This window comes from Diabrotica virgifera, chromosome 3, assembly GCF_917563875.1.
Source record: "Diabrotica virgifera virgifera chromosome 3, PGI_DIABVI_V3a".
NCBI lineage: Eukaryota > Metazoa > Arthropoda > Insecta > Coleoptera > Chrysomelidae > Diabrotica > Diabrotica virgifera.
In genome coordinates, this window is record NC_065445.1 from 97,113,815 (window position 1) to 97,125,931 (window position 12,117).

General features: G+C 33.5%; 1 protein-coding gene across 3 annotated transcripts in view; it reads left to right on the forward strand.

Moving 5' to 3' along the window:
- The window catches only part of LOC126881962 (alpha-tocopherol transfer protein-like), a 78,487-nt gene that overhangs the window by 35,922 nt on the left and 30,448 nt on the right, over positions 1-12,117 (forward strand). For all 3 annotated transcript variants that reach the window (XM_050646709.1, XM_050646707.1, XM_050646708.1), the window contains one exon: positions 3,182-3,341. In XM_050646709.1, coding sequence (XP_050502666.1) covers positions 3,182-3,341 — 160 coding nt within the window. The remainder of the gene's footprint in view (positions 1-3,181; positions 3,342-12,117) is intronic.

Genomic DNA, 12,117 nt, shown 5'->3' on the forward strand with positions numbered 1-12,117 from the left:
AAGCTTGAATTAAACGGAGTCTACGTTGAGAAAATTTACAAAATGACATATTTGGGAACTGTGATAACGGACCAACTAGATCCAGACATAGAAATAAAACGTAGAATAGCAATGACTAAAACTACTTTTATGAAAATGAAGTCATTTCTTTGCAATAATCATCTGAGTTTAGAACTAAGACAAACAATGGTCAAGTGCTATGTTTGGTCCGTACTTTTGTACAGTGCAGAAGTGTGGACGCTAAAAGTATCGATCATGAACAAAATTGAAACATTGGAAATGTGGATTCATAGACGAATACTGAAGATACCTTGGACAGCAAGGAAAACTAATGAAGACGTACTAAGGAGGGTCAACAAAGGTAGAGAACTGCTAAAGACTGTTAAACATCGAAAAATGTCTTATCTGGGACATATAGTGAGTGGAAGTCGATAAAAAAAATATTACAACTGATTAAAGGCAAAATCAGGAACCAGGGTCAGGCCATGTAGTTGGGGTGTTCATATTGTTAAAATGGCGTACACCCTATACTCCATGCTATGGCATGCTGGACGAGCCATACAGTCTGTAGTCGACACCCCGAAGTATGAGCGGGAATACAAGGTGTATCAATACTCATACGCTTATGAAACGCACCTGGCGGATCATAAGGGCCTTCACATTTTGCTCTTTTTCAACTTGTCTTGAGTGAAATGTCTTTAATCTTCCCATCAGCCTCTCTTGGCTAACTCTTGTTTCTTCCGACCCCGAATGGCGATTAGGTTTCCGAAGGCAGACGGGTCGCTATATTTCTTTCTACTATATATTCTTCACCGAAAGATTGCCGGTATAAGCAATCCCCCACTTACTGACCAACGGCTTCGGGCGGATGAGTTGGTAAGTGGTAGGGCACCCTTTTGTCCTGAGGTTGTGAAATCGACCCCGAAGGCGGATGAACCAAATATTTGGTCGCAACGGTATAAGGATGGGGAAGCACAAGTAGGGCAAACACCCCATTAATGATCCAGAGCGATACGCCCTAGTCAATCAATCATGGTAATGCTCAACACTAAAATAAATTCCGGAGTAAGTCCTCCGATCGGTTCTCCGGGGAGGATAGTTTTGAGTTCACCACAAGATAATAAATTGAAGTGCAGAAAGAATATCAAGATCTGTACATGGAATGTCAAAACCTTATATAAAGCAGGAAAAATCCACAATGCAATACAGGAGATGAAGAGAATGCATATTGAAATCATGGGAATAGCAGAAATGAGATGGCCAGATTCTGGGGAAATACAAGTGGAAAATCACAAGGTATACTACTCGGGAAAAAGTGATGGATCACATGAATATGGAGTCGGATTTATCGTATCACCCAAAGTTGCCAAATGCGTTACTAACTTTACGCCATTATCAGAGAGAGTGATGTTACTACCAGTACAAGCCAACCCCGTCAATATAAATATTATCCAAGTTTATGCTCCCACTGCAGACAAAGAAGAGGAAGAAGCTATTTAGTTTTATGAGAATATCAACAGAATTATACAGAAAATTCCACGACAGGAAGTTCTTATCATTATGGCTGGAGATAAGACGCAGTACATCGGCGCACATGGACTTGGAGTCAGAAACGACAGAGGAGACCTCCTAGAAAAATTCGCAGAAGACTCAGAACTCGTTGTCCTGAAACTAATGGACGAAAGAAGAAATGCCAAAAATGACCCCGACACATACAAAACAATCAATACATCAATAAGAAGGAAAATCAGAGAAGCGAAAGAAAAAGAAGCAATGGAGAGATGCCAAGAAATTGAGATTCTACAATCAAAGTACGATAGTCACAATGTACATAAGAAAGTTAAAGAACTCACAGGTGGACTAAGACGGAGACAGAGAGGAAATCTAACTGATTCTAACGGAAACATCATCTTAGATAAACAGAGTAAAATTAGAACGTGGAAAGAATATCTTGAAAGACTATTTGAAGACCAAAGGGATAACAACTTTGAGCTAGAAGAAGAGGTAAATGATGGACCAAAAATATTACAGCAGGAAGTTTATTCTGCCATAACACAGCTAAAGGATGGCAAAGCAGCAGGTCCCGATAATATACAAACAGAAGGTCAACTCTATATCAACCAAACCCCTGTAGAAAGAGTGAGGCACTACAACTACCTCGGCACCATAATAAATGAAGAATGGACCAACAACCAAGAAATTAGAGCGCGCATCGGAAAAGCTAGATCAATCTTCAACCGCATGGGGGCGTTTTTCAAGAGCCACAACCTTTCTCTTGGTATAAAATTAAGAATGATGAGATGTTACGTCTTCTCTGTCCTTTTTTATGGTGTTGAATCATGGTTCTTGAACGAGGATATGTGCCGAAAATTGGAAGGATTTGAGATGTGGCTATATCCTAGAATTCTTAAAATCCCATGGACTTCTCGGGTGACAAATGAGGAGGTTCTTAGAAGAATGGGGAAGAATCGAGAAGTACTAACCACTATCAAATCTCTAAAGTTGGAATACTTTGGACACATGATGCGAAATGAATCCAGATATGCCCTTCTACAAGCCATCCTGCAAGGAAAAATATTTGGAAAGCGAGGTCCAGGAACAAGAAGAACATCCTGGTTAAAGAACCTCAGAACCTGGTTCAACACAACATCTGTGCAGCTTTTCCGCGTTGCTGCAGATAAAATGAAGATTGCCATGATGATCGCCAACATTCGTCACGGATAGGCACATCAAGAAGAAGAAGAAGAAAGGCAAAATAGAGGGCTGTAGAGGTGTAGGAAGAAAACAAGTTTCTTGCTTAAAAAACATTCGAGAATGGACTCAGATACCAAATGCAGGACAACTATTCCATATTGCAGAAGATCGAGGAGCCTTCGCAATGGTGATCGCCAACGTCGGATAATTCTGATATGGCACGTGAAGAAGATAAAATTATCAGGAAGACTGTAGTACAATACCAATTTTATAACATTTAAAGGAATTCCACCCATGTATTTATAGTGGCTCTAAACATGTACCTTGTAGCAGCACTGAAGATGGAATTTTCATTTCAAAAACGTTCTGTGATGTAGCCCAAACGGGTTCTTTTAACGAAATATACTTTTTATGAAGGATCTTTTAATACAATTTTCTATAACTAATTGGCCCCAAGATAATAATTAATTACATTTATTTATTGCAGAACTAATAATGGCTTGTTTTCTGCATAGCTGTTTTTACAAAATAGAAGCTGCCAAATCTGCAATAGATGTATACTTTACAGGAAGTACTGTGAACCCCGATATGTTTCAATTTAAAAATGTATTACAAGACCCCATGGTTAAACGAACTATAGACAATAAGTAAGTAAAATAAAACTGTTTCAACGTTCAAAAAAAAACTTAAACTAACTACAAATCTATATAAATAAAAATGAATGTTTGTATGTATGTATGTACCCTATAGACTCACAAATTATGCATTTGATCGTAAAATGACCTTAATCAAAGTTGTTGTGCATCAACCCGGGATGGTTTCTGAAGTGGTACGAGTAAACTAAGTGAAAAGGGGGCTTGCCCCCCCCCCCCCCCATAATTATTTTTTTTTTTTTTGGACAAACTTTTATTTTTAAATTTTATATGATGTAGAACCAAAAGATACATACAATCCTAAATTTTCACTTTTTTTACTTCAACCGTTATTTGTTAATAGCCATCTAAATATTTCCTCTTCTATATAAATAAAAATGAATGTTTGTATGTATGTATTATAGACTCGCAAACTATGCATTTCATCATATGATGACCTTAATCAAAGTTGTTGTACATTAACCCGGCAAGGTTTCTGAGTTGGTACGAGTAAACTAAGTGAAAAGGGGGCTTGCCCCCCCCCCCCATAATTATTTTTATTTTTTTGGACAAACTTGTCTTTTTAAATTTTATATGATGTAGAACCAAAAGATACATACAATACTAAATTTTTACTTTTTTAACTTCAACCGTTAATTTTTAATAGCCATCTAAATATTTCCTCTTCTATATAAATAAAAATGAATGTTTGTATGTGTGTATGTACCTTATAGACTCGCAAACTATGCATTTTATCATATGATGATCTTAATCAAAGTTGTTGTACATTAACCCGAGAGGGTTTCTGAGTTGGTACGAGTAAACTAAGTGAAAAGTGGGGCTTGCCCCACCATAATTATTTTTTATTTTTTTGGACAAACTTTTCTTTTTAAATTTTATATGATGTAAAACCAAAAGATACATACAATCCTAAATTTTTACTTTTTTAACTTCAACCGTTAATTTTTAATAGCCATCTAAATTTCCTCTTCTATATAAATAAAAATGAATGTTTGTATGTATGTATGTACCTTATAGACTCGCAAACTATGCATTTCATCATATGATGACCTTAAACAAAGTTGTTGCACATTAACCCGGGAAGGTTTCTGAGTTACTACGAGTAAACTAAGTGAAAAGGGGGCTTGCCCCCCCATAATTATTTTTTATATTTTTGGACAAACTTTTCTTTTTAAATTTTATATGATGCAGAACCAAAAGTTACATACAATCCTAAATTTTCACTTTTTTTACTTCAACCGTTATTTTTTAATAGCCATTTAAATATCTAACATGTATATAAATTTATAAAATTCTCCGGTCGCAGTGTTTGTTGCCATACTCCTCCGAAACCACTTGACTGATTTTTATGAAGTTTGCAGATATATTCGACCGGACTCGGAGTAGGCTGTTATCTATATTTCATACCCGTACGTCATAAGGGAGTTGCGTATGACGTCATAACTCTCACAATAATGACGTGAAAAATATTAAATTAAGTAGGTATATTCCGAGCAGAACCATAATAAATTTTTTTCTCTAGCGCAATCGGTGTCCGAAATACAGTATCTTATGCCGTAGAAATATTCTGAGGACAGAAGAAGACCGAGCAACAAATTCCGTCGAAGAAAAGTGCAACTATTTAACTTTTGGACTTAAATTGGACAAAATATGAATTTTTTAATTTTTAGAAATTTTCAAAACATATCTCTGAACCGAATTTTTCTGACAAACGGCAATCAGGAGAAAAGTTTTGAGCACACGAAAAGAACACGCAACAAATTAAAAATTTTTATTTAATTTTAATTAATTTTGTTTAATTTTATTTAATTTTAGTTAATTTAAGTATTTTATTTATTTTCATTTATTTTATTTCATTTCTAATTCAATTTATTTTTTTAATTTTATTTCATTTTATTAAATTTTATCTAGTTGTATTAGATTCTATTTAGATTTTATTCAGTTTTATTTAGTTTTATTTAATTTTATAAAATTTTATTTCATTTTATTTAATTATATTTAATTTTTATTTAACTTTATTTTGATTAATCAACACCTATATAGTTGGACAACTCCGAACCCAATTATAAATACAGGGTTGTTTTGAATGTAGATAAAATAAAGCTGTTATATTCATTATAAAATAAACACATTTAAGATTGTAACTGCTGCACTACAAACTTTATTTTGTTACTTCTAACTAAACTTTATTACTTCAAACATCATGTGTAGTTAATTAAGGGCCGGTTGTTCGAATTCTAATCAAAAATGATCATTATCAAATATTTAATTACTGCCACCAACTGTCAATGTCAACTTTGTTTGGGTTGCTGAAAACATAATTATGGATTACAATTATGAAATTAGTTAATCAATTATGTTAATAATTGTTATGTTAATTGATTAACTAATCTCATAATTATAATCAATTATGTTTTCAGCAACCCAACCAAAGTTGACATTGACAGTTGTGACAGTAATTAAATATTTGATAGTGATCATTGTTGATTAACGTTCGAACAACCGGCCCTAAAATAATAATAAAACCTCATTCACATCGAGCATTTTTTGTTTATTTATTACGAATTCCTTTTGTTTATTTTAAGTTTATTGTATACAAAAGTGTGTTTTTATCTATTGAGGCAGTACGAAGTCTGCCGGGTCAGCTAGTTATATTATATTTAACAAAAGTATAAAATACCCAAAGTACCTAACTATATTTAGAACTAAAACTGGTTCTTTTAGGGGAGTGCATATAGATTTTCACTTCGGAAAAAATCAAACAAGATAGAACTTTTTGTAATTTCATTAAGAAATGTTAAATAAACAAGATATCAAAAAGTTTTACTCGAGAAGTGGGTGCTTTATTTTTTATTAAATAAATGAACTGCGAAATTAGATGTTTTTTTTAAATAACTCCGAAAATATAAATTGTAGAAAAACCTGACTTGACCGTTGAAAAATTCAAAAAATCTTACAAAAAAACCCTCTATAAAGATAAAGATTTTTCTAAAATTAAATCTAAAGTCACCCTTCTCTAGGGATGGGAAAAACCTACCGGTTTTAACCTAAAACCGGTTTTTTTACTTCGCAATAACCGGTTTTACCGGTTGTTTTCTTGTCCCGGCTATAACCGGTTTTTTCTTTTTAAAGTAAAAACCGGTTATTAGGTTTTTAAGGTGATTAGGATTAGGTTAGGTATTATTTTGGATCCCAATCATAATTATTATTCTCAAGTAATTATTCCAAACAAATTTTATTTTATAAATACAGATGCAAACTGAAAGTGCAAACTCACATCAGCCAGAAACAATTTCAAAACGATACACCCATACAGGAAGTATTAAATGAGTTAAAATGTACCTATTATACAAATATACAAACCTGTTAAAATAATTACATGATAAATTTTTTTTGATGGTAGTAAAAATAAAAGATAAATTGCATTATCCAATTTATTTTTAAGTAAAATATTTATGTTGATATTATTTTTTTAAATCCCATTTGAAAGTGTCTGGGAAATTTTTTATAAGTTGAAATGGTTGGGTTAAATTGTATATTATTGCAATATGTATACATAAATCTTACGCTATATTATATTTAATAATAATCAATAAATATATAATAATAATAAAATAATAAATAAATATAATAATTAATAGAATAAAATGGTTTTATTAAAAATTGTGTTTTATTTATATTTATATTGATGTTCTCTCGATAGTACTAATTTTGATCATATTGATATCGAGTATCGAGTCTAGTGGAGTATGGCAAACTAAAGTGCATTGTAAATGTAACATTGTAACCTATTGGATTAAAAAAACCGAAAACCGGTTTTTGGAGAAACGGTTTTTTTTTGGCCGGTTATAACCGCCAGGTTAAACCGTAAGCAAAAAAAAACGGTATACCCGAAAACCGGTGTTTTTCTCAAAAACCGCCATCCCTACTCTTCTCACAAACATTGGCGCATTGTAAACTAGCGTACGGCGAAGTGCACGGTTGAGTCATTTTAATGTAATTCTTTAACTAACGGATCAAATGAAGTTTTATAAATTGATCATGAAAGAAGAATAATTTCGCTATCTTATGGTTATAATAAAAAGAAATAAAATGTATGGCAATAAGTACGGTGTGGGCTGAAAATGAGACTTTCAGTCTGAGAAAATTTTTAAAGAGCTCTAGCTCACTTAGGAAGCATTTTCGGACTAGGTGAATTGAGTTAAATTATCTTAAAATTGTTTGAGGAATCTTCGATATTCGTTTGTCGGGAGAGTTTCTGGACACCCTATATATGGTTAGGGCATGTTCAATGTCAAAATTAAATGGAAATCAGCGAATATGAATAATAATTACTAAGTTTCAAGTTTAAAGTACGTTTCAACATATTTAGTTCCTATTTTTTTTTAATTGTTAAATATTTTTCCATTACGCTTTTAATTGCAACTAGTACAAAAAGTGTTAATTGCAGTCGATACGTTTGACTATACAGGGTGTAAAAAGGTCATAAATCAAATCACATATTCTGTGACCAAAGATAGTTCGATTGAACATAACTTACCTTAGTATAAAAAAAGTTACAGCCCTTTGAAGTTACAAAATGAAAATCGATTTTGTAAAAAATTGTAGTTGTCTAATCCACCATATATTTTTATACGGTTAAGTACGATTATAGAGACCTGTTAATAATCTAAATAATTTTTAGGTATATTTTGAAACATATAAAAAGAAGCCAAATGTCGATAAAATGTGTCTTACCGAAAAAAAAGAGGCAAAAAAAGTTTTAAAACATTGTGTTTAACTAATGGTACCACAATAATAATTTAATTGGAGCGTACACAAAATTTGGGGGGGGGTTTAAGGGAACACCATATAATTTTTATGAGGTGTACAAGTTTCACTGTTATTTTTTTAAGGTGTTCCTGCCTTAAGATTGCCACATGTCCATTTTCAATAAAAAATCCTCTAATACTACACTAAGCGCCAAAATTAACGCACCACCTTAAAAATGGGACATTTTTAATGTCTCATATTTCCTAAACCTGTTGTCCGATTTTAGTTATTTTTTTAATAGGTCATAGCTTTATTCTTCAAGAATATCTATGTAATAATATTGTTGCTAAACAGACAAGTGTCATTGTATACCGGGTGTAACAATGATAGTGTGTTTTTTCCTCAAAGTTTGGAACACCCTGTGGAATATTCTAGCGTATATAAAATATTGAAATTAAAACTCAGCTGGAACCTTAGGTTATCTTAACATTTTGCTTTTTGATTCATTCGCTTATGTTGGATAATAAAAAAGTTAGGTACCTTAACAACTAGCAACGTTTTTCATCAATGCAGGGTGTTTCTAAATAAGTGCGACAAACTTTAAGGGGTAATTCTCCATGAAAAATAATGACCGTTTGCTTTATAAACATATGTCCGCAAATGCTTCGTTTCCGAGATACGGGATGTTGAATTTTTCGTACAAACTGACGATTTATTTATTGCTCTAAAACCGGTTGAGATATGCAAATGAAATTTGGTAGGTTTTAAGAGGTAGTTATTGGGCATTTTTTGGCATACAATTAAGAATTTTATATTCACCATTGGCGTGCATACGGGTAATATGACCGGGTAATATGACCCGTATGCAAGCCAATGGTGAATATAAAATTCTTTTGTACGTCAAAAAATGCGCAATAACTACCTCTTAAAACCCACTAAATTTCATTTGCATATCACAACCGGTTTTAGAGCAATAAATAAATCGTCAGTTTGTAAGAAAAAATTTAACATCCCGTATCTAGGAAACGAAGAATTTGCGGAAACATGTTTATAAAGTAAACGGTCATTATTTTTTCATGCAGAATTACCCCTCAAAGTTTGTCGCACTTATTTAGAAACACCCTCTATTGATGAAAAACGTTGCTAGTTGTTAAAGTACCTAACTTTTTTATTATCCAACGTAAGCGAATGAATCAAAAAGCAAAATGTTAAGAAAACCTAAGGTTCCAGTTGAGTTTTAATTTCAATATTTTATATACGCTAGAATATTCCACAGGGTGTTCCAAACTTTGAGAAAAAAAACTATCATTGTTACACCCGGTATACAATGACACTTATCTGTTTAGCAACAATATTATTACATCGATATTCCTGAAGAATAAAGCTATAAAATATTTAAAAAATCACTAAAATCGGACAACAGGTTTAGGAAATATCAGACATTAAAAATGTCCCATTTTTAAGGTGGTGCGTTAATTTTGGCGCTTAGTGTAATAGTTTTCGATATATTGAAGAATCATTAATTTTCATTTTGTAACTGGTAAAGAGCAGTAACTATTTTTATGTGCACATTTGTACTTAGGTAAGTAGGTTCAATCGAACTATTTTTGGTCCCCGAATATGTGATTTAATTTATGACCTGCATTTTTGTTACACCCTGTATAACATCATGTCTAATAAGAACTTAGTTTTTGTACTCGTAGCACAAGTAGATGCATGATATTAAATATAACCCTGTTTAATTTTCTTCTCCGGTGAAGTATATATCCTCCATGGATGTTGGCTATCACTCAGAGGTGGCTTTACCTATTGTGCAGGGTGTGCGGTGCACACGGGCGCCGGGATGTTGGGGGGCGCCGATCGCCAAAGAGCGAGTCCTTTACTTTGTTTTAACATAAAATATGCTTTAAAACGATTAATGAAAATAACATTTGCACTTAATCGCGATTTATAGATTGCCGCCCGCCCGGCTGTCCGTCCAACGGACGGACGGCGATCTTTTGATTCGTTTGAAGACATACCGACAATGGTTCCGAAATCTGTTGTGAAACCTATAAAGTTCAAATTACTTGGGACTTGTCGGGCATTTTCAAAGGCGCTTGTACAGGTGTCGCGGGATAATTTTGCGGAATAAGCTTTGACGGGATGGATTAAGTATTTTATTTAAGTTAACATGTAAATATAAAGTATAAAGCGGCTTTTCATTTGATTAAAATTATTTAAAAGGAAGATTTTCTTTTATTACTACCACAGTTTACCGAAAATGCGAAGAACAAATTGCGCTCAATATCAGTTTGGATTTGTGAACGCTGTTGGTACGAGGGAGGCTTTATTTAGCGTGCAGGTGTTGTTTCAGAAATGTAGAGATGTCAGCTGTGATGTTTTTGCATGCCTGATTGACTACAAGAAGGCTTTATAAAATAAATCATTAGAAGAATTTTTTACTAAGCAACAACATTTTGTTTATTTTAGTAGTATTTTGTATTTTGACAACGACACCCGATTTGGGCGTTGAAACGTTAATATTTTTTTTCAATTTAATTGTGGCTTATTTCCCATCTAAATAGTTAATTATAAAAATGCCACAAGGAAATAGCTTCAGAACAACATTAAGAAGGCTTTCGATAGAGTCAAGCATGAACAAATGATGGAAGTGCTGAAGAGGACAGGGATTGACGGAAGAGACCTGAAAATAATAGCTAACCTGTATTGGAATCAATCAGCAGTGCTCCTAGTAGATGGAGAATATACAGATCAGGTCAAAATCTTAAGGGGAGTGAGACAGGGATGCATAATTTCACCGCTGATGTTCAATCTGTATTCAAAGCACATTTTTGAAGAGGCTCTAAACTCTAAAAGATATCGATGAAGGCATCTCAATAAAAATGGAATCAAGCTCAGTAATCTGCGGTATGCAGATGATACAATAGTGTTTTCCAATACCATAGAAGGGCTGCAAAACTTAATGAACAAAATAACGGAAACAAGTAGAACATAATATGGACTAGATATAAACACTAGCAAATCCAAGCTAATGATCATCAGCAAGCAAAACATAACTGAAGCAAATCTGTATGTGAACCAAATGAGAATTGAACTTGTCTCACAATACAACTACTTGGGAACTATAATCAATGAGTCATGGGACAACACTCAAGAGATTAGATGTCGCATCGGAAAGGCAAAAAGTGCATTCTTGACTATGAGCTCTGTGTTTAAGAGTCATGACCTCACCCTAAAAACAAAAATAAGGCTCCTTAAATGTTACGTGTGCTCATACGGAGTATAAACGTGGACATTGAAGGTAGAAACTCTATCGAAACTTCAGGCTTGCGAGCTATGGTTGTACAGAAGGATCCTGAAGATATCATAGACAGACAAAGCCACCAATGAAGAAGTACTACGGAGGATGAACACAACCGCAGATTTAGTCAACATCGTGAACGCCCGTAAGCTGCAGTACTTGGGACATATAATGAGAAATGGTGTCAGATACGAGCTACTCCAATGCATTTTACAAGGTAAAATTGAAGGAAAAAGGGCCCCAGGACGAAGAAGAATATCCTGGCTTGCTAACCTGAGAGCATGGTATAGAAAGACCTCAACACAACTATTCCGTATAGCAACCAACAAAGTCATCATAGCCAGAATGATCACCAACGTTCGGAACGGGCAGGCACCCTAAGAAGAAGACTACCACAATTATTGCGACTTTCAGCGGAGTCAGAGCTCCTCAAAAATTATCAATATTAACAATACTTTGTTGTTGGTTTTTTAAGTAATATATACTGAAAATACGTAGTATGTAGTTCACCATTTTATCAACCTCAACCAATTTTCAACCTTACCTCATAGATAAAAAGTTCATTTTTATTAATTAAATATTTTTAACAGATTTAAGTAGATTGTTCTGACGCCGTGAATATCTATTGGCTCCCGACATCATTTAATATTGCACTATTTGCATCTGGATTTTTGTTTACATTATAAGAGTACCTAATACCCTATATACAAGTAC